Here is a 23543-nt window from a genome sequence, read left to right as displayed (position 1 = left end):
AACCAGCAAGAAATTAAAATCATGAGGGGTCTTTCTTTAACGACTTCATTTCTTGGGCGCTTAACTGGCGAGGCGGGAAGTTTGCCCCCTAACTGGTGCGGAGGGGTCTGGCATGCCCCATTTTTTCTATTTATACAGTAACAATTTGACTTTCCCTTCGGAACAAAAGCATTCAAATCTGTTCGACGTGTATGTTAATGTAAGTGATACAAATAAAATCTTATTACGGAGGCGCAAAATTTGGAATAGAATGATGATATCTAGATAAGAAATTATTTAAATGAAGAATCCAATAGAAGATAAGTACTTCGTTCTTATTCGCTACTCGAAGGTTCGAATAACCTTCCGACGAATAACGAACAAAATATTCCTATCCGTTCTCCGAAGTTTTCAGTTTCGAGCATAAGCTGACTTCGCTACTGAAACATGAGTAAAGCTGTCTACTAAATCGAATTAGGCATCGTTCTTTCATTCGATCCTAATGATAGCTGAAAAAACGATGCACCAAATAGGCCCAGCCCGTTACAAGTGAAGTGGTCAGCGCAATGTCAACTAATCGTTAGAGGCGCGAGAGCCTTGACAGGATTGCAAATTGGAGTAATTAACGAGGCGATTAGGCGATAGCGTCGTGGTCGAAAGGTATCGTTTCGAAGCGGCGCGCGGACCCGATCGATCCGCAGGAGTTATCGTGGCTCGTGTCGCTCGATCACGTGCCGGGCGACGGTCACGAAGTCGACAACCGGTGACCGCATAACGCCGTAAGCGTTGCTTCCGGTTGAACGAACCACGGCTTCCTGACGATCGCCAGGGTAGGAGAGACACGCGTGAAACTGGCGGCGGGTACGAGAACACGAGGATTGGCTGGCCCCTCCGACGAAGACCCACTTCCGTGACTCGACTCTATAAACTGGGCCGCGAGCTATGAAAACCTCCAACCAGCGGGAGCTCTTCACCGAGTTTCTAGCGCCGCGAGGAACCACCACGCGCTCAGAGGACTTGGGAAGCTTTTATTTGGCAACTGTTTCGGAGTGTATACTAAGTAGTTCATATTATACTGGCTTTTTCTTCTTTTGCTTTCATGCTAACCTGACAAACAGCAACCAGATGCACTTGCACGTTGCAACGGTTGCATACTCGTAGGAATCTTTGCAGGATGCATGCGTGAATACTGGTGATTATTCTATTGGGAGGTGCTTGTTTAAGGGTATGTAGCAATGAAGTGTCTGTTATTTGGGAAGCGAACATAACGTGGCAAACAATTTTGAATGAATTAGACATTGTTCCATGAGACTCGTAAATAGGGGATAGATGGAAGGATTAAGTTTATTCATTTTTTATTTGTTTATTTACGGGACGAGCCCATTAAGAAGTTGAAAGGAAATAAAATACTTCTTTTAGAGCAACGAAGAATTTTCTATTAAAGGGCCTCTCTACCTTGACGGACAAAAAACGATGCGGACTTCGGGAATTTGTTGAAACAAAACCATTAGGTATATTTACTTCTAGCCTTGTGTCTTCATTTGTCAATCTTTAGAGAATATGAAAGAAAAAGTTATAGTGCTTAAAATTGAGCGCCTTAGAAAAATCATACGCGCCTTGTTAGCATAAAATCAGCCGTTGTAGTTGTCTGAAATAGAAAATTCAAAAAATTGTGTAATCTGTATGAGTGTGGCTATCGCCTGAACTAGATTAAATGAGAAATACTGACAACTGAAAAAAAATGACAGCGTTTAAAACAGACATTGATTTCTGCAAAAAATTCGCTGGTTTTTTAAGTCGTAAAAGTCTAATTTTGCAAAAACCGACTTAGTTTTAGTACCAACGAGAACGGGACATCTACTGAAGATATATGCCAAGTCTGAACTAAATCGGGTGATTGGTTTTTGAGATGTCATGCTGACCAATTCGAAAAACATAGTTTTGAGAAAAACGCGTTTAAAGTTTTAGGTACCCTTTCTGTTTTAATTAATTTTTTTTTAGAATGTTGCCTAAAATATGTACAAATATAGGCATAAAGTTTTCCATTAATATAATTTGAAAGTTTCTCTTTAAAAAAGACACATATCGCGCTCCTTTTCAGGCCGTCAAAGTAGGGAGACCCCTTAATGAGGCCTGAAGCATGGATGAACCATTAATATGCTGTAAGTGTAATAAATTATAATCAGAGGTACATTAATTGCTGAATGCCACTTACACTGATTGCAAATCATGTCAGTGGTACTACTTAGTTGATATTATACTGCTTTTTTTTGTTGTTTCTTTGCTTCAATCTTAACCGATTGCATGACTTACTCGCTCGTCAATGGATGAGAAATCTATAGCTTCGTGATGCGGTTGATGAATAGAGAACTTCGGAATAGGAAAGAATATGGCATAGTAATTTCAGAGTTAATTATTCATGAAGTTCTACGAATTATTAATTCTTCTACTTTCGAGACGTTTAGTGATATCAGTATGTAATGATTATTTAAATTTTGGTGTCTCTGAGAAGCATATTTAGTACGCAAAAGGTCGACATGGTGGTTCCCAGTCCTAGCAGGACGTGTAAAATAATTATACTTTTAACTAACGTGTTCTTAACTAGTTTCCGAATAGAGTTTACAGTACTTTGTTCAACTTAATAGCTTTCAGTAAAACAATAGATATTGTAGACGAAGTGCTAAAATGGCCAATAGACGGTCAGACATTTTTGTCAATTATCTTACGCAAGGATAGTTCCATACGACATTGCTCACTTTTTTATACTTGATGTGGAAAAAGTGTTATTGGTCAAATGTGGGTCAGCAAAACTGTTCTGGGGTATTAACGACACTGCCGGAACAGCTCTAACGCCTGTCGATTTCGTTTGCAGACCTCATTTAAATAATACAGCATGCAATCTCACGGGCTGGTTACTTGAAAAAAAAACACAATCTTCAGTGGCTCGTGGTATCAATTTAAAAGTGATCATCTCAGGCAAAGCCTAACTTTGTAAAGAAGGCTTCAGAAAAATACAATCACATTTTTGTTTGATTTTTAAAAACGCGAACGTGGAGTGAAATGCACACAACAGAAACTTGCCTGTAATTCTCATATTAAAAAGGAGACTCTTCTATCTAAAAAATGTTGATTCATAAAGGTCGATCCTTTTCGATTAAAATTACAAAAAAACATACTCTGTGTGAATGACAGATTCGGAGGTAAAAATTAATTGGTGTAGCCTGATTTAGCGAAAAGAGGCAAAAAACGTGAACTTTGAAGGCTTGTATTTTTTAAAGCAAATCGAAACTGGAAAAATGATGACTTAAACTCGCCCTAATTTCCCGTTCTTTATATCATACTTAAATTTCGTTAAAATCCTTTGACATTAAGTGCAAAATGCGATCGATGTTGTAAACTGAAGGCAAAGAACCTTTCAACAAATCGTCATGGGAGAATGTCGAAGACTTCTCGCACCTTTCTTTCACTTAAATCCTAACTTTTTCATTTTTTTTTTTGTCAGGAAGGACAACTACAAAATGGGCGATATATCAGTAATCGTTGCTTTTACAGCAAAGATCTGGGTAACAAAAGTTGTTAAAAACAGTACTGTGCAATAAAAGTACAATACGACAGTATAAAATAATACCATAAAAAAATATAGTAAAACAGTATTACAAAGTTGATATTCTACAATAATATTATAGTATATAATAGCGAAAGTATTATGAAACAATTTAATACAATTTTCAACAACTGTAAGAGCAACGCTAAGCAGGATATCGCCCGTTTTATGGTTGCCATTTTACAACATCCTCCGACTACAAGAATTCTAGTAAACATGCTCCAATCGTTTCCAATCGCTTTACAAGTGGTGTTTGGTTTGGCTGTAGCGGGTATGAAATTGTTTATGGGTCCATTAGCAACAATTGAATTGATTCCACGACGCGTTGCCCTGTCAATTTATTTTCGCATGATCGCATGCACGTGGAATTCAACAGAGTCCATGGTAATCCTATATGAATCACGTTGAAGGTGATCTAATATTAGATACGTCGGAAGAGAATCGTGCAGAGAATCGCGCTGGACGAACACAGACACCTCTAACTTTGAATGAAAAAAAAGATTGCACCTTTATTGGCTGGCTAGTGAACGTGACGATCGTGATCAGATTATAATAAACGTTAATGCAACATTCCTTTAAGTAAACTGGTTCGACTATTCAATAACAGAGGGACCGCCGTTTAATTGAAAACCCAAAGCAACCTACTATAATTATAGCAACTGTTCATTTGAAATCTAAACGTGCATATTAGGCCAGCAGAGCATAACCATTCACTAACGACGAAAATACAGTCTTCAAATCTCTAGCAGAGGAAGTGCAGTATATTCGCAATACCAGTTTGTTTAAGACGAATAAAAAATTACGGCAGAGGGTGGGAACAAATAAAACTGCATAATATCCGGGGGAAGCTAATAAACTTTTATATTCCAAACTCTCAGTAATAATAAAAAAGAAAAAGTAACTGAAACTTTAGCGTAAATGAAAAATGACAGTAAGTATCGATTTCGTTGAGGTGCAGGTAATTTGGAATACCGGTATTCCAATTTACCTTCACTTTATAAACTTAAAACAGACATGTAGATGATAGTAGTACATTGCGTGACAAGACAGAGAAGAAAGCGATTTCGACGAGCGGGAAGTTTCACGCGAGGCAAAATCGCGTCTGTCCCTTCTCACGCGCAATACTTTAATCAGATTGATAAATCACAATGTAGGAACGATCTTATAGAACGATCGTAGTTCGAACAGATAGGTCGACTTTATAATTTATTTCTCAGTTAGGTAGCGCTTTTTTTATCGAAATTAATTATTGCACTAAAAATACAGTCTTCGTAGTGTAAAATGAAAGAAGGGCCATTGTAAAATATTCATTCTGTGCGAAGTTATTTGTCGTCGAAGTTGATATATTCGAGAAAATTGTTTTGTGGTTCGCAAGGTATGTTTAACAAATTAATTTCAAGTTTCGACGGTGTATTCTAAGATGTACTATATGTTCCTCCTTAATGCACGACCGCTGCGAAAACAGAGAGTGCATTAACTGGACGCTCGTCGCCTGGCGAACGGCGACCACCATGCACTTGCACGCTGCAACGGTTGCATACTCGGAGGAGCCTTTGCACGGTGCATACGTAGACGATACTGGTCCATGTATCAGAGGGAAGATGCTTGTTTAACCCGACGGGAGGCGCACCCCATATTGTAACACAGGTTGTCGCTACCGGGTCAAAAAATACCCTAAATTGTGAAACGTAAAAAACCACGGTTTCAGAATATTTTTTATTAACCTTGTAATTTTTATGTTAAAGTACAGCGTTTTAAGAATCAAACAAAATTAATGAAATAGCTTAAAATCTGTATTAAAGTTCTTTAAAAAAAATTGTAACAAAAACTCAAACAGTTTTCATATTTTCGCAACCAGCGCCTCTGTGGTGTAAATTTTACCCAGTAGCGCCTCCCGCTGAGTTAAGAGTAGCAATGAAGTGTGTATTATTTGGAAAGGGAACGTGCCATGGGAAAGAATTTTGAATGAATTAGAAATCTTACGATGGGATTCCTCCTCGTTGCACTTAAAGAAACATTTTATTTTCTTGCAACTTAATTCCCCCATCTGTTCCCTATTTAGGAATCCCATCGCACAATTTGTAATCGTAGTTCCCTATGTTCTATGAACTATGTAATTCTGATTCCCAATTTGTAATTCCCTATTTAAATAGTTGGAGAGTTTAAGTTGAAAGGAAATTTAATGAAGTGCTTGTTTAAGAGTAATGAGGAATTTTCTATTAATGAGGTCTGAAGTTTGGGTAGTAATATGCTGTAAAACTAATTATAGTGAGAGGTACATCAACTGTTCGATACCATTTCCCTGATTGCAAATCATGTCAGGTGGTGGAGATGCTAAAGCATTTGAAAGGAGTCAGACGAGCTTTATTTGGCTGAAATGTTCAAACTGAGTATTCGATGGCTTTGACCAAACTGAAATAATTTGTACAGCTTCGTAATTAGGATACCCTAAATATTTTGGGTAAAATTTAAGTAGTTCAACGAATCTGAATGAAAAATAGTTCAGGAGAATGTGGATAAAATTGGAGTAGATGAAGGAGTTTGAATGAAATCTGAGTGGTTTAAAGAATTTAAATGAAACTCTAATAGTCCGAAATAAAATTCGAGTATTTCAAAATAAATTTTAATAATACTCACGTATTTTAAAGAAATTCAAATGATTTTTCTTTTCTAACCATAGGAAAGTGTGTTCTGCACTGCAGACCTACAAGTAATACGTTGTACCGACAGCTAATCCACTTTTAATTAATGAAAAGGAAACGAACCTGATACTCTGGAGCAGAATCCAGCATATGCCAATTGTGAATGAACTGCGAAGCGCACGATTTCATTCTTTAAAAGTCAATGAATCGAAGGACCAACTCAAAAGAGAAAGTAGACCGCAGTGAACAATAATTGCCACGAGGAGTTCCCCGTGAAGCGAGAATAAGATTTCACAAGATGCATTCCGAAACGAAATACCGTTCACTGTTGTTAATGTCATAAGCCGCACCAGAAATTTCGGTGTAACGCTAACTTGAGAGAACGTTAAACCAAAAAACCTGAGCTCTATGTAAAGAACAATTCCCATCGATCCAGGCGAATCTTTTTTCTATCACACAAAAGAAGCCCACTCAAGATAACTAGCTAAGCTAAGTACTAGAAAAACAAAACTGAGAAAGTTATGGTTTTATAAATAATTCACCCCGATTTCATTCAAAATTACATAAGAAATATCGAACGAGGAAATCGAAACAAAACCTAACATTGGATAACCACCTATGTATCTTCTTTTCTCATCTTCATTAACCCTTTAAGGGGTCAGTAGTTTAATACATACCGAAAAGATTTATTGCATTATATGTTGTATCTACGGAGAAAAAAGTCTTTGAAAATAGCTTAATTTTTCATACCACCACAGTGGACTCCGTAAGTACCGTGCGGATCACGCCGATGGGCGTTCGACTAGTACGATTACCAGATATGACTGGAGGATTTCCGCACGCGGCGTACCGAAATGATTGAAACTCTGACTTAAGTCTGTAAAAAGTTTTTGCCCACTTTTATGAATACGTGTCCTTCAATTTTATATTATTAATCTGTGATAATTATACCCAGCGCTGTTAAGCGACCAAGGTAAAATCAGCTAGCCTTTATAAAACAATCGAATCAATTTTCGTCGCAGTATTTCGCAGAGAAATCTTGTCGCGGCTCGCGAAGTAGTTTTCACAGTCTTCAGAACGCAAATGTAACGCGTTGCACGCAGCCCATGCTCGGAATTGCTGCCAAATTGACAATCGATGGCCTAGGCCAAGAGCTTTGATATTTTTAGACCTATTGTTAGTCTATTCGAAGAACGTAACAATCATCTCGACGGATAAATTATTATTTAGGTTGACTGAAACTAGTTTTGGGTTTCGTATGTCGTAAATGCACAATTATCCTTCCCTACTTATTTGCCTGTGGATTATAAATATTTTTTCTTTTAGGCAAACTTTTTTCACTCTTTAATTATTTATAGGAGATTAACACTCGGAGTGTCGAAACGTTTGGCGAAATACTATTTCAAGTAGGTTAAGCCATTCGGAGAGTTCGCTTAGTTAGGAATGTTTTATCTAGCACACCTTCGCTTTAAATATACGTGATCACAACGAATGAAAATTTAAATTTCTAAATTTGTCATTAGGTCCTCATAAGAGTGCTACCACTGAATGGGCGACAGTTTTCCGACGAAAATGAGTCTAAACACGACCTCATTTGGACTATTTTTAGTTTTACGTAATTCAAATTATTTCTGATATCTTTCCGACCAATTGTACACGTGCATTTAAAAATAGTCCGAGTGTGGTCGAGTTTGGGCTCATTCTTATCGGAACAGCCTCGCCAATCCCTTGGTAATAGAGGAAGTGAAGCATATTTGGAATACCGAAGTATCTATTAAACTACTAACGCTATTTAATTTGTAACACCGTAGATAATAGGGGCTAATGACATTTGTGTACGAACCGCCATATTGACATTTTCGACTTAATCTGCAAATAAGAAAGCGTCAGTCTGCAAAACTTTTTCAGCAAGTATTCGATCGTTCCAATCATAGCTAAAAGATATCAAAACTTTAGAGTGTATCAACACTTAATCTACTCATTTGCATGTTCCTTCTATGGTTCCGTGTCAGTTTTGCGATAATTTCGAGAATACAAAGTGTGACATGAAATTTTAGGTTTCAATGCCATTTTGCTAATTCGGAATACCGAAGGTGAAGGTAATTTGGAATAGTCCAAAGTTTGGCGATGCTTTTGTTTCACGCGTATCAGCTACCGCCGCGTCTAATATTGCGATCTTTTAGCCTGATTAAATCATAAAAGCAAATAATTTTATTATCTACATGGCTTTTTAAGTTTATAAAGTGGAGGTAAATTGTAGTACCGGTATTCCAAATTACCTGCACCTTAACGAAATCGATACTTACTGTCATTTTTCATTTACGCTAAAGTTTCAGTTACTTTTTCTTTTTTATTATTACTGAGAGTTTGAAATATAAAAGTTTATTAGTTTCCCTATGATAATATGCAGTTTTATTTGTTCCCACCCGCTGGCGTATTTTTTTATTCGTCTTAAACAAACTGGTATTCCAAATATACTGCACTTCCTCTACTCTCAGGAATATTTAATAGAAAAATATTGGAATTACAATTTCGATTAGTAGATGACGCTGAGATCAGCGAGCTACAGAGTTATCTCCGAACCCTTGGACGATACATCTGATACTCTCCAGAAAATATCGACGTAAACGCAGGCCAAAGCCAAGCACCAAGTGGAAATTCGTCGGCGTGAAAATCACACTTACACTATGTGGCGATGATGAGAGCACTTTTTTTTTATTAAAAAGTACAAGAAAATTGTGCGACCAGCCTAATATATTCGCCGCGAAAAAGGATCCATCTGACTCTTACCTGCTGATCTCTGCTTCGCCCGTATGTGTATCACGCTTTCAGTCTCCGAATCAGAACCGACCCAGTATGTGGTGCCACTTCGATCGGAGTCACTTTGCAGATCGTCGGAAGTCTCTTCTAAAATAGTCTCTAAAAAGTCCACCTGCTGCACTAGCACCGTATCTGTAAAAGAGACATACAACGCGCGTCTCATTAACATGTTGACTGTCAAAAGTATTTTAATGGCCTCGCGATAACGCGATTTATGATTATCCGACACACAATATATTTGGTCCCTGAGACCACGTGCGGCAGAATTAGTGCATAATGAAACGTAACGAAAGGATGAAAATATTTTTAATACGAATTCAATAAAATTCATTAAGTGATTATAAAAATGTATTTACAGAATAAAATCGAGTTTTCTTTTCTTTTTACAAAGCTCTTGAATTACTTCAGTCGTGGTTGCATTAATCACCTTTTTTCCATTCTCTGTGGGGGGTGCCAGGGCTCCACGTAATCACCAAATACTGTATAATACGTTTAATAACGAATCAGAATTAATCTGCTAACAAATGGACTACACTGGGGTCGCCGATGAGTAAAATGCTTGCAATAATTAAACCCTAATGATTCTAAATTTCTAGGCAATATCAATGCCATCAGGAATAATTGAAATTCTTATTTTATCGAATTAATTTTTTCCTTATATGCTAACGATTTATTAATTTCTTTCTGTTCTGTTATTTTTATTAAAATTTTTACTTCCAAGAAATGTAAAATTGAATAACTCTTTTTCGTACGAATCTTACGTAACGTCATAATGAATTTTGTAGAAGAAACTGATTATTTATGCTCCGACTATGGGCCACTCAGAAAATAATTTGCTGGAAATATGCAGAATGATCACGTTATACAAGCATTCAGACATGTTGCAAAAAAAAAATAGATTTTCAATCGGGGCAGCAGTAATGAAACGTAATGTTCCTGTTTGTTGGAGATCCTTGAAAATACATGGAGGAGAGTTGCCTATATCGTACCACTTAAGATATTTTACGTTATATTTCATATTTGGTACTAATTTGAACGCAAGTGACTATTGGATGTTGCAGCTTGATCTTTTAGACACCCATAATTATGCGTTTAATCTTTAGTCCAGAACAAATTAATTAATTAAGAAACGAATGCTAATAATCTTGCAACGAAACTCCGTATTATTTCGCGTCTGTTCCTCAAATTCCTTTATCTTCTGGGAGATACCAGCTTGTCGAGCACCAGTTCATCAGAAACTATTAGCACACCAAACTTTTTGATGAGCCACCATGAATTCAAGTACATTACCAAATTTAGACCATGTATTAAAAGATACAGAAACATTGCACGATCGCGTGGTAGCTAATGTTTTATCAAAGGACATTTAATAGGAAATCCTTCTACTTTATAAAGTAAGCCTTCGAACTGGTTACGCGTATATCAAATCGACGCGCGTTGCAAAAAAGTAGCACATTTAATTTCTTTCTAGTTGTCCGTAAGAAAAAAAAAATGAAACGCAGAACGTAAACGCAGTATCGCGCGTCGAAATCACGATATCGGAAACAAGTTTAAATGATACACCATAATTTATACGCGTTCTCATATATAATTCATGATAACTCTGAACTTGAACACAGTGTGCATACTACATAGTTGGACTTGCAGTTTATAATTCATGCTTTCATATACATGTGGCGTAATCATTCTCACTGTGTATATATAGGGGGCAATAAATGCAACGGACTCGCATTGCTCCTTGGAGCATCCGCGACACACAACAGAAATTAGCAAATTCCACCCTAAATTCTTCATTCAACCGAACAACGTGAAAATAGTACACAGGTGTGTGAACAGGATAATAGTGAGAAAAGAAATGGCAATCATGGAACTATTGGATTCGTACCACTATTTTAATACAGAACTCGCTGGTAAGTGACGAGGTTATGAAGATATTCCAACGGGATTGTGTTCATAGTTGAAGTTGAACCCAGAAATTGCAAATATACGAGGGGTACGAGCCTAGATCAAATATGAAAGTCCGAGCAAAATCAAGGAATACACGTTCGGGATTTGGTTAACATTTTGCTTGCAGTTAGACCATGTCACGTGCATGTAGTAATGTGTTAAACGCAAAATACGTACTACTCAAAATTTCGCGAGAAAATGAAACGCAAAGTTTGATTTTTTCCAACTCCTCTATCTGGATAAACACTGTAAGAATTTAAATGGCCAAACTTGTACTTGTAAACCGAATTGTACTGTTGGATGCAAGAAGGGCCTCAGTGCCAAAAGTCAGTTTCAAGAAATGTATCTGTAAACATTACGAAGTTAGATATTTTTTATACATAGTGAAGTTGTTGCAATACTCTCTTTAATGTTTAAGAATTTGATATCTCCTTTGTAAATAGTTGAATTATGTAATAAATTAATCAGTGAAATTAATTTTAATTATACCCCTCTCAGGCCCTTCTTGCATAAAATGGAGAAATATAGATTTTTTTTTTATTTTTCATTATTTATTTGATATTTGCATAGTAATTGAAAGATATAGAATATTGAACAAATATACAATAGATACGATTTAGGGTCAGTTAATCAACATTGATTCACAAAATTTACTATGGCTCTGTGAATTTTACAATAACGGTAATGAAATTCAGAGGGCATATGTATAAAGGAATGAGGAATCTAATTATCAGTTTTTAACCGACTTCAACAAGGAGGAGGTTATAGATTCGACCCGTATGAATTCTTTTTTTATTCAAAAGAGAGCGGTAGCCCCATCCTACACTGCATCAATATTGGCCCAATATTTTGCCACTTCTGATTAATAATAAAGACTATTGTCACCTAAAAATTATTATGTTATGTACGTACACGCATATCTCCTACGCATGTGTGTCAATATATATAAAACTAAGACGAAAAAAAAAATGAAGAATTAAAACCGACTTCAAAAAAATAAAAATGCACTAAAAAGTAAAAAATAATTGAATCTCTTATTTAATTTTTAAGTCGACGTCTCATAATTTTCGGGCCTCCAAGGTGGCCTAAGCCCCTAATACGTTATTTTACGTGATATACACTGCCTGTATGCAGAATAGGGCGGAGCGATACTACATAGGCGAAAATTTAAATTTCGATTTTCAGTTGACCTGGGTGCGGGATTAGTCTTTTGATTAACCAAACACAACTGTAAACAAAATTTGGAAAATATTCATATCCGCAGGTTCGTTTTTCTCTTAAAAATGATTTTATGATTATTCCAAAATTTTTTTACAGTTGTGTTTGGTTAAGCAAAAGACAACTATCCCGCATCCAGGCGAACTGAAAATTCAAATTTAAATTTTCCGCTCCGCCCTAATGCAGAATCTGGACCAAATCGATGACTCGAACCTCGCGCACTCTCTTTGTAGTATAATGAAATAAATTATCTACCACTCTGTCTAGTGAAACAAACGTAGTAAAATTGTGGAAAATATGTTACAGACAAGAGGACGAACGACTGGCCGCTGATAGGTTCTCCTATATCTTTCATCCTCATTACTTGGGTGTACTTATATTTCGTTATACGATGGTGCCCCAATTACATGAAAGAGAGACAACCATACTCTTTCAAAACGTTCATCAAAGTTTACAATTTATTCCAAATCGTGGCCAATGCTCTACTTGTGTTTCACATACTGGACGCCGGATGGTACCATGAGTATTTTTTATTTTGCGTTGATCTAGATTACTCCTGCGATCCCAAAGCGTACAAGGTACCCGCGAAGAAGATTTTGTGGTCGCTGTATTATCAGTAGTTACCATCCTTATGCTGACGAAGAATTTCATTGCAGTTTGCTACAATATCGTGGTACCTGTTTGCGTTGAAACTGATTGATTACATCGAGACTGTTCTGTTCGTACTTCGAAAGAAAAGCCGGCAAGTGTCGTTCCTGCACCTCTACCATCACATTACAACCGCCCTGTTTGCTTGGTGGATTGTGAAATATTGTGCAAACGGAATGTCGATGACAGCTGTGTTAATCAACTGCTCCATACACGTGATAATGTACACTTATTATTTACTGTCCTCCTTTGGATCAGGCATTCAACGAAGGCTTCAAACAATAAAGCGTATGATTACAATGGCACAAATGGTAAGTAACCACGAATAAAACAACGATTCTTGCAAGGGAAACTTTTCGGAATAAAGACTGAAACGTCGGAATTGAAAGGGAGCGCGAAAGCTTGTTCAGTTCGTTTGGACGTTTTACAAAAAAAAACTTTTAACACTTAGCTTCCTGTAGAATTAATTTTTCTTTTTCATTTGTAAAAATGAAGTTAATTGGTGGAAGTGAGTTTGCAATAGATGCTACTACGATTTACCATTGAGTGAATAGAGAAATCTTAATTTCAAACGTTTCACTTCTATTTCAACAAATCGGAATTATTCCAGCCCTCGTTTCTGTTTATACTTAACATTGTTATGTTTTTACCAACAGGTACAATTTGTGGGTCTAATGACACATGCGATTTACATGATACTGTCTCGCTGTCGCGGTATGGTTGCCACTAATACCATCCTGCTAATAGATGTGGGGATAAATTTCTTCTTGTTTTATCAGTTTTATGCGACTACTTATACTTCGAAGAAAGTTAAGGGCAAATAAAGAATATACAATTTTGGATACTGTGTCCTTTCATCATGAAAGTACAGAGTGAGAAATGGATCTCTGCAGCTCCCAAGTTACAATGGATAATAATGGAGCACTTATACCTCAAAGTCACAATGATTGTTAAAGTGGATGAATAAACAGTGAAGTGTCAAAGGAACTGTCGCCAAGCGTAATTGCACAAGTGTGCAACCTGTTTATATTCTTCGTCGCCCTCGAAGAACTGCTTACTGCCGTATGACATGCTGATGTCGGTAACAATTATATAGTTAGTAGGTACAGCACGCTGCATAACTGCATAGCGTTGTGCAGTAACAGCGTTGCATGCACTCTCGAACCGTTAATTCCGAAGGTACTCTCACGGAAAAATCCAGTGTCAACGTACGCTTTCATTCAATTTGACAACCACTGAACGAAAAGCAGAAATAATATCTTTCATCAAAAGGCACAAATTTTTGCCTATCACTCGATATATAATATATAATATATAATATATAATATATAATATATAATATATAATATATAATATATAATATATAATATATAATATATAATATATAAATGTAAAATGTAAAATGTAAAATGTAAAATGTAAAATGTAAAATGTAAAATGTAAAATGTAAAATATAAAATATATAAATATAAAATTAAAATATAATTAACGTAAAAATTTATGTATTTTGATGCAAGATATTATTTCTGCTTTGCGTTCTGTGGTTGTCAAATTGATTGAAAGAGTACGTTGACACAGAACATTTCCGTGAGAATACCTTTGGAATTATATAATTTATATATAATATTTATATATTATACATTTTTTATTTTACCAAAAGTACAATTCTGTTACACCATTTTACCATGTTAAAACGTTAGAAGAGAAAGTGTTTGTATCCAAGCGTTCTTTTTTATTTAAGTTAGCTAATGTAGGTACATCCACCAATCCTATGTGAGGATGTTCCATTCGAAATGGTTCAGTGACTCCCTCCCTCCGAGCTCAGAATATTAAACAGTAAGGGTGATTACATCAACAGCTTATCGCTGTTATATACTGTGTGTCTCGGTAAATGCATATTGCAAATATTTTGATTCGTTTGATGGAACTGTGGAATGTTTTAGGTACCATTAATTGCGTGTTTAGGAGATGATTTATAAATGCATGAACCGTAGTATCTAAGATGCCACTGCAAGTTAATTACGGTTTCCTGTTCACGTGTGAGTGCATATACCGAGGGGCTGTAAAAGGCAAAACGTTGAACTCGATTTTCTCGTAAGTTTTTCAACACTGCGCCCAATGCGTTTAACACGTAATTGTACATTGTGGCCATTTACTGTTTACAAAATCTGAACCAAATTGGTGATCCGAATTTTGGGCTCTCTCCTTGTTAAGGGGGTAGGTTACCTTCGAGAGCCCTAAAAAAGGCCTTTTTTTAAACGCAAATTGTAAAGTGATAAATAACAGTAGAAGAACGTTACGGATATCCATTGGTGGGGGGGGGGGGGGGGTAGATCATATTTACTAATATTTGTAATTGGAAATTATATTTTTGCTCATGTCCGCCGCCTACCTAGGTGAATACTAATTAGCCAGAGTGCGTGTTGCACCTCAAATTGGCGGGAAAAATATCTAACAAGTGAACACTCACTTTTCGGCCATCTACAATTGCTAGGCTTAAGCTACAGTGCGGTGTATACGTACGCGCAATTGGGCATTATCGGAATAAAAAATTATTTAAATAACGGATCACATAGCAGTTACTTCAGATTATTTTACGAATATAGTTAATTTTTTTGTTCGACAAAACTTTATTCGTCGAATATGTAAAGTTCACCAGGGTTAACTGTATTCGACACGTGACAAATAATTTTTTTAACTTTGATTCGTTATTCGAAATTGTCATTTATCTAAAATTTTAGTCCACCTCTGCTCTAAGGTCACAGATCACTCAAAAGTCGGAACGTATCATCCAACCTACTGCATTGACAGAAATAAATAATACAATTTTATGGCACCGCGTGCCGCGCAAGATACCTGTTTATAAAATTCTTTCACTTATGAAATATTCTTTATTAACACCATTTCAACACGTGGCGTACACAGTTATCTACGCAGTTACCTTGCGTTTTCCATTCAATCGCGTTCAATAAAATCTGCACCGTCAGAGATAAGAATGCTTCCAATGTCAATGATGCACTTTAATATTCTACGTCATTCCCGATGACAGTACTGTTATTCAGGAATTTGCGAATCTAGGGATTGATTTATTATAAGCATCCCATAGAAAATCTGCGAGTTCGGAGGGTCAGTCGATAATAATTGCTGATGGTATTCCGAGGCTGTTCCGTGACGGGTGACTATGATCGCTCTTAAGTAGCGAAATATTTACACAGTACGCGGAAATCTCTGACACAGGTATTTTTTAATGGCGATGAAGTCAGAGGATCTTTTTCCTCCGTATTGGAGCGCGCTGCCGACAGTTCCTTCGACTATGCTGTGACGATGAGATTAGACCTAATGACGATTGTGAGAACAAATCATTCCGGAGGTACGCGACTCGTCTTGCACAAGTGCGGAGGCACGTGCACCGCTAACCACCGGAACCACCTGTTGCGGCCGCCTGTTGCCCGCTCGTTCCGCAACAAACTGACGCGAATAATCCACCGGCTCGCACAAAAATAATCGGTGATCTACCTCCTTTCGCGCCCATATACAGAATGTCCCACGATAAGTGGCAGAACCACGGGGGAGGTAACTTCGCATGAAAAATAAAAATCGAGAAAACATGTAGACGAGAATTCTGTTACAGAAGCCTTCGTTTTCGAGGAAATCGAATTAAAACATTTGTATAAGTGTATACACTCTATCACAAAAATAAGAAAATGCAGCCCTAATAAAAATCGTAAAATTGTAGATATTTTAATAATTAATTAATTTAGTCCCAGGGCAAAAATGAGTTGATACGAAGCAAAATATTGTCTTCTACTTTTGAGAAAATCGATTTTGAAAATCTGCTGGGTAGGTATGTGTGCGTTTCAAAAATATTAAAAATAGGCTTGATTTTTGACAGCGATTTTCTCGAAATCTCAAACACTCGTGTTACAGAGTCTTACTCCACATTTTCTACTCGCTTAACTTGCTTTTGCATAATTACCTATAGAGTCCTTTTCCTTGTGAGTCTGTATAATTAGTACCACTCAGTGCGGGGCACTCTATACAGGGTGTTTCAAAACGAGAAGGCGAAACTTAACTCATTCGAAACAAAAGCTTTGAAACGGTTCTTTGGTCTTGAATTTTAACACGTGACGTTTTATGAGTATCGAAATATTACCACTGCATAGCTTTACTAAATATAGTAAGCGATGAAGTCATCAATGTGCATCGTTATCCTATCTGGCGCACGAATGCACCAAATGTCTATTCTTATATTGCACTGATTGCACGTCGAGGAATAAATTAGATCACGTATTGCAGAAACTAGAGTGCTATAAGGAGTGCAACGAATATTCTATACTCTAAACTACTAGAATCAATCAACGAATTAAGATTCCATCAAATACTTTCGTTTGCGCAGTAAGTGCGAAAAATTAAATTTTTCAGGAGAGAGGAAAAACTTTGTCTGATTTCAAAATTTCCACACTGATTCCCAAAGCTGTCTATTTTTTTTATTAATATAGTATTTATAGCAAAACACTGTACGTGCCACCTCTTAGTTACAAAGAAAACTCTGAATGTGCCATTTATTTAAATTTGCAAGCACTGTAAGTGCCAATCCTGTTCGTCCTCAGCTAATTAGCTCTTACATTGTTTTCTACAGAAGTGGCATTAAGACGTACCACCGGTACTATTTTTTAGCACCACTGGCAACTTATTTTCAAAGGGAAAATTTCATTAAGATTCTATACTACAGTGTTACCATTAGCACGCAGAACATTTTCGGATAAAATTTTGCTTTTAATTTTGGCGCTTACAGTGCTTCCTACAAGAACTCTTTAATTGCGCGTAAACAAACGACTACGACAGAGATCGTTCGATCTTTAAGAATTAGGATAATTAATATTCCCGGCGATCATGCGAACGTTCGGCTTTACTCTCGCGCCTCGGTGTTTACCAAGGCTGCTGTACGCAAATTTCACGAACAATCAAGCGGTCTCCGCCGATGGAAATTGCACGACAGGCGCCCCGACTCCGTTCAGTTGTACTTTTTCATTAACTCTCTCGCACGCTCGCCCACGGTTGTAGAAAGTAGCCCAGCCATTAACGAGCGATCTGTATGCAAACCCGCGCCATTTTCTACCCGATGGAAATTACGGTAATGATAGGAGCCCACGCCGATATTTAGAGCGTAGACAAGCAGAAGGACTTCTAGACTTCGTCGTAAATAGTTAAGTTCCCTGTTTCACGTGAGTCAGCGTTGATTACCGATACAGCGGCTCTATCGCGAGCGAGGGTGCGCGTAAAGGCCTTTTCGCATCGGTGACTCAACGAGTGGCGTTTCGGGTGCGTTCATTTGCCGGAGAGTTGCTTCGAAAAATGTAGAAGAGCACAGAAAATGTGGGAATATATTCGAAGTATCTTAGTTTTCTGTTTGAAGCGAGGGTTGGGTACCGATACAGCGAGTTTATCGCGAGGGGTGCGTAAAGGCCTTTTCATACCTAGAATTTGTGACTCGCTAGTGGTACTTTGGGTGTGTCCATTTCGCAGAGAGCTGGCTCGCAAAACGTAGAGAAGGGCAGAAATGGCCCGAAATTAAAAGCTGAAGGCGCGCTCTCCAGCGAGCCGTCAATCTAGCGCCAGTCTGTTCCGAAAGGTACTGCACGGTGAATTTCGAAATGAACTCATTTAGCGATCCAACGGAAGAGAAATTAATATCCTCGTTTCGTGACTCACGAATCAGTTAACGCTACATTCATTTGAAAAACAGCCCGTGAAATCCTGACAGTTTGCACGATTACACGCTGGTCGCGTTTTTTTTTCTTCTGTCCAGTATTATTAGCGAAGATACAGAAGGATCAGAAATAACGAAAGCGTGATATAATTTCTAATGTAGAAACTTGCGTGCTGTGGCTTATCTGCTCATCGCTACTCCGATCCTCGAATCACAAATCTTAGATCGCTCTTTAATTGTTTCCTCTGATATTAAATATATTGCTTCTACTTTTAGCACCGAAGGAAACAGTACACGGTATTCTAGCATTTCATAATTTATAAAGCCGGAAAACAATCTGAAAATATTAGCAACACGCAAACAAAAACTGAGATAATTCAACGTTATTCTAACAGAAGGATTTCGTAATCTTCCCCGGCTTGCATACCATTTCCCATTCAGGTTTGTGTGTTTCACAGTGTGTACGTTCATTTCTTGAATAATCGGTCATTCGATCGAGCGACGTTTATTATAGTTTGAAGCAGCGATTCAGCTGAACGACCAGCGGCTACTACGCGATGCTGTTTACCCTGTGTGTATCAACAGTAGTTTCATCTAATGTTATCATTCTTATCCTTATTCAGTAACCTACAACTGTTTACGTACTGCTATCGTACACAAGCAGCGTTAACTCGGCGTTGAGTCCCGCGGGGAAATGTAACGAGAGTAGTAAAGTGGGGTCCCGCAGACCCCGCGATTAATTTAGTGTATTATATAAATCCATTAAACACCTTTAATTTCCCACAGAAATATACTTCCTAAATAGCTTATATAACGAACAAACTAAATAGCACTGCCGCGCGTTATTAAAAAGTTATGCTCAATTTAAAATCCGGGGCCTGTGTGACCACACCTGACCAACGCCGGGTTAATTAATGCCTGCAGGCTCGACAGTATATTCGAATATTGGAATTTGCCCGCTTGTGTAAAATTCCCCATGTTCGGAAGCTTAGAACGAAGGAATTTCGTGAACCTTCCTTCAAGCAGAATATTCAGATAAAGAAAACAGCGATAAAAAATAGTCTGAAAATAAAATTCCCACGATGTACACACTGTGGTCCAAAAATTTAGTATTAGGTACTCTCAGCGGCGGATTTTACGGACCCTTGCCTAGAAGGCCGCCCAAACACTGTGTATACATATTTCTTCCTGTACTACTACACTTAGTCCGTTTTCAGTAAGCTACCTCTTCATTTTCCCGGAACAAATTGGGCCCCTCGGGACGTTTGCCACCTGGGCCTTTGTCCCTGAAATCCGCCACCGAAGACTCTGTGAATTTAAGTAAAAGTAGAGATCTCGTGTCATGAAAATGATTAGTCCCTAGTTTCAGTACATAGTGTACACATTCAGGAAGATTTAACTCGTTCCGTCCAGAGCAAAGGCATTTCCGAATAACAGCTTACCTACCTCGTCTCGTGATTAACAGGTTAAGATAAAATAATACAGGTCAAAATAAGTGGAGCGCTGTAACGAGTACCTACGTAACTAAAAAACAAAACACTTGTCGCGTACAGATCTTGTAGCCCGAAGGATACTACTCCACTGTACGTATCTCTGCAAGGCGCGCAGTACGTGCCACAGAAACGCCACGTTCTCAGCGAGCTATCAACTTTTGCCCTTCGATTCGACCCTACGCTCCTCCCCTCTAACCGTTTCGCACCCGTCGAAGAGCGTCACCGCCCGTAGCGGGTGGCATTGTTGAACTAGGAAGAGAAAGTGAAACGGTAACAGTACGAACCATTAGCCCGTAGATCCTCGTGCGTGGGCTGAAAATGGGAGTGATGTTGCAGCTGGAAGCCGTAGGCAGGAAGCCACGGATTCGGTCCGTTCACCAGGTCCATGTCAACGGATTCGCCCAAGGTCGGCGGCTCCTCCTCGTCCTCGGCCGCCGCGACGAGCATCGGTGACGACGCCAGCGCCGTCGCCGCCGTTGTCGACGCGTTCACATCGTTCGCGCTCATCTCCATCCGGGGGATGAGACCGGGACGTGGCCAGCTGTGTTCGGTGACTGCCGATCGTTAACCGCTTCGCCGGGCTGTGAACGTTCCTTCCGTCTTTCCTCGGTGGCCCTCATAATCCACCCTCGAGCACCTCCCGCCAGCGGGTCTTCCTTTTTCTGCAACAAGTAGTGGAGGCGTCGTTTCGTGATCGTGAACAATGTGTACTGTAGCGCTTTGCAGATATGTAGTGATGTGAATAACAGCGGGGGGAGGGACAAAGTCAGTTGCGTCCTTGAGTGAAGACCTCAGAGCCATGTTCGGTATATTTCTGGGGCAGTAGTGTATACTCGAAGCTCCTACTGTAGCGATGCCAACGAATAAGCGGGGCTCTGTAATCGGTGGAGAACGTATTTTTGATGGTTCGTAGGTAACCTACGGACCCGTAGGCTACGGGGTATCCTTTCATACGCCACTTGAGTGAGTCCCTGATTAGTCGCTAGATCTCTGCGAAGCAGGGCTTGAAACGGTTCCGAAAATAACTGTTTAAAACTGTTATATAAAGGATCTGATTAAAACGGTCACGGAGAAACTCTATTTCAGATAACTGTTACGAAGAACCGAAATTTCCGACTATTATCTGTTTCGGTTACCGTTCCTGTTTCCCTTCTCATATCGATTCCATAACCGTTATTTTTTCGGTTCCAGAATCAATTCTTGCATCGATTTCTCCCTAATTGATATCATTAATAATTATTGTAGGTGCAGATTACTGTACACGTGCATATTTTTCTTACAAAATCCTTATAGAAGCAGGAGAAACTTTTAACTTCCTGTTCTGAATAATATAGTGTGCGTGCGTGAATGTAAAAATATGTAGCTGATTTATTTATTTCAAGGCTTCATTAAAAATCAATGATATGTATAAATGTTTTTCTTTTCTCTATAAGGATTTTGTAAAAATATGCACACGTACAGTAATCTGCAACTACGATAATTAATGATATCAATTAGGGAAAAGTCGATACAAGAACTGATTCTGGAACCGTTTCGGAACCGATATAGAACCGAGAAAATAAAGGTTATGGAACTGATATCAGGAGGGAAATAGGAACCGCGACCGAAACAGATAATAGTCGGAAATTTCGGTGCTTCGTAACAGTTATTCAGAATAAAGGTTTTTCATAACCGTTTGGAGAACCGGAATCGATATTATAACAGTTTTCAAGCCCTGCTGTGAAGCATATTATTGAGCCTTGCACAGATATAGTGACGTCATGAAAGCAGCAGGGGACAAAGTCAGCAGCGCTCTTGAATGAATACCCCAGGGCCCTTTTCGGTATACTGTTTGGGCACTTATATTCGAAGGTCCCAGTCAGTGGCGGATTTAAGGAAAAAGGCCCCGGTAACAAATGTTTCGAGGGGCCCACTTTTCGCGAAAATGAAGAGATAGTTCACTAAAAACGGACAAAATGTATTGGCACAGAAAAAGAATATAGTATTTGGATAAGATCATATACAGAAGGATACAGTATCGATACGGAGTTGAATCTCGGCCTATAACTTTGAGAATATATTTTTGAAACGTTTTAGAAACAGTTTACGGATTTCTTTCCAATTTCTCGGTTGATTTATAAAGCGTTCATCTCTCGAGCCGATTTTTTCTCATTAAATACAAGCATGCTCGTATTCCGCTATATAAATGGATATGTTTACTTGCAAATTTTTGTACAGTCTTGAAAGGTGATAGAATAAAGCTTGACACGTGCAATACTGTTTTTTTTTTTTCAATTCCCGCAAAAATTAAGTGTTTTTCAGACGTCGCGCGACCCTTAAATCCGCCACTGTGCCTACAGTAGGAACACGCGCAAATAAATGGAGCCCTCTAATCAGTGGGAAACATATTTGCTGGTTTACACCATCGGGGATATCCTTTCGCACACCACTTCGGTAGGTCCCAGATTATTTAGTGACTAAGCAGATTTCAGGGAGGCACAGTATCCGTAAAATTCCGCGCGGTCGAACCTCGCCTTCCCTTCTCACGGGACAGGGAACGAAGCGGAGAAGCCAAACGAAAGAGGAAGTTCGCGAAATTACGCAACACAATGGGGGAAGGGACGGGGGGGTAACGCGAGGCTCGTGAAACGGCCCGTTGCGTGGCGGCGGATCGAAATTATCGCCGAGACTTTGTTCGAGGTTTACGATCCGTGGCGAGTCGCGGAACTTTCGACGGTGGATCCCTCCGAGGATGCAGGCGACGGCGGGCATCGACTGCGGGGTAAGGTAATATCCTGGAAAATTAACCGGCTGTTTTATCGGTGAAATTTCATGCCCGTTAGAGGAATCGCCGCGCGGGGATAAGTGTGTAACGGCGCGGCCGCGCGCGGCACATCTCGTGTGACGCAATTTTCTGCTTTACAATAAATAACGAGGCGGCGCAGGCCGCTGGGTATTATTTGTCCCTATTAGCGCGCTTAATGGACCAACTGTTGCGAAGAAACGCGAGCTACTCCCGTTAGTCCGGGAGACTGGCTTTTACTATGGTAGCTTCACGGTGCGCGGGCAACTTCGTTTTCGAATTCCTTTCCCGCCATTTCAGCTGCGCGCCGGCGCTCGTCCGTTCGCGCGTTATCCGAGTGTTTTCTGATTTCTCGGCCGAGCGTGTTGCTGCCGACGTAAGTACGTGTTGCTCCGACCAAAAGCTTATCCCGCTACGTTTCTTTGTGCGCTGTTCGACTATCTGCTTGCATCCAACGTTCCGCACACAGTGACCACTGAATGTAAACTTGCTGGAATATATTTTTAGAATTCGTTATTTTGCTTTATCGAATTTGCCCTGGGATTTGTTATGAACGTTTTATGAACGAAAGGCCCGAAAAAATAGGTAATCTTCTCTGATGCAAATTGCAGAGAAACTAATCGTCCAATTAAATTGCGCTTCGGCACTTAATTTTAACATATTGCAAAGCTTTGAAATTATTATAAAAGTTAAGAAATAA

At 38.7% G+C, this 23543-nt stretch overlaps 2 protein-coding genes across 12 annotated transcripts in view; one reads left to right on the top strand and one right to left on the bottom strand.

The window, feature by feature from the left end:
* The window catches only part of LOC143372042 (uncharacterized), a 114886-nt gene extending 94164 nt beyond the window's left edge, over positions 1 to 20722 (bottom strand). For 10 of the 11 annotated variants that reach the window (XM_076817850.1, XM_076817851.1, XM_076817853.1 and 7 more), the window contains exons 1-2: positions 20346 to 20717; positions 9016 to 9177 (exon numbers count right to left, since the gene is read on the bottom strand). In XM_076817850.1, the coding sequence (XP_076673965.1) occupies positions 9016 to 9177; positions 20346 to 20574 (391 nt within the window). In that variant the 5' untranslated portion in view covers positions 20575 to 20717. Of the gene's footprint in view, positions 1 to 9015; positions 9178 to 20345 lie in introns of all 11 variants that reach the window. The other variant, XM_076817846.1, reaches the window with a different exon arrangement.
* Positions 955 to 13700, top strand: LOC143372051 (very long chain fatty acid elongase AAEL008004-like). Its single transcript, XM_076817882.1, has 5 exons — positions 955 to 1204; positions 10751 to 10955; positions 12517 to 12788; positions 12867 to 13169; positions 13515 to 13700. The coding sequence occupies exons 2-5, from the start codon at positions 10901 to 10903 to the stop codon at positions 13680 to 13682; spliced, it is 798 nt and encodes a 265-aa protein (XP_076673997.1). The 5' UTR covers positions 955 to 1204; positions 10751 to 10900; the 3' UTR covers positions 13683 to 13700.
* Positions 20723 to 23543: the final 2821 nt, after the last annotated feature.

This window comes from Andrena cerasifolii, chromosome 8 (assembly GCF_050908995.1).
Source record: "Andrena cerasifolii isolate SP2316 chromosome 8, iyAndCera1_principal, whole genome shotgun sequence".
Taxonomy (NCBI): Eukaryota; Metazoa; Arthropoda; class Insecta; order Hymenoptera; family Andrenidae; genus Andrena; species Andrena cerasifolii.
This window is presented reverse-complemented; position numbering and strand designations above follow the sequence as displayed.

Excerpts from the sequence above, each read along its gene's own strand:
- LOC143372051 (XM_076817882.1), top strand. The coding sequence starts at position 10,901 with ATGGCAATCATGGAACTATTGGATTCGTACCACTATTTTAATACAGAA. Across the intron at positions 10,956-12,516 it reads TTTTAATACAGAACTCGCTG|ACAAGAGGACGAACGACTGG; the intron begins GTAAGTGACGAG and ends AATATGTTACAG. Across the intron at positions 13,170-13,514 it reads TGATTACAATGGCACAAATG|GTACAATTTGTGGGTCTAAT; the intron begins GTAAGTAACCAC and ends TTTTACCAACAG.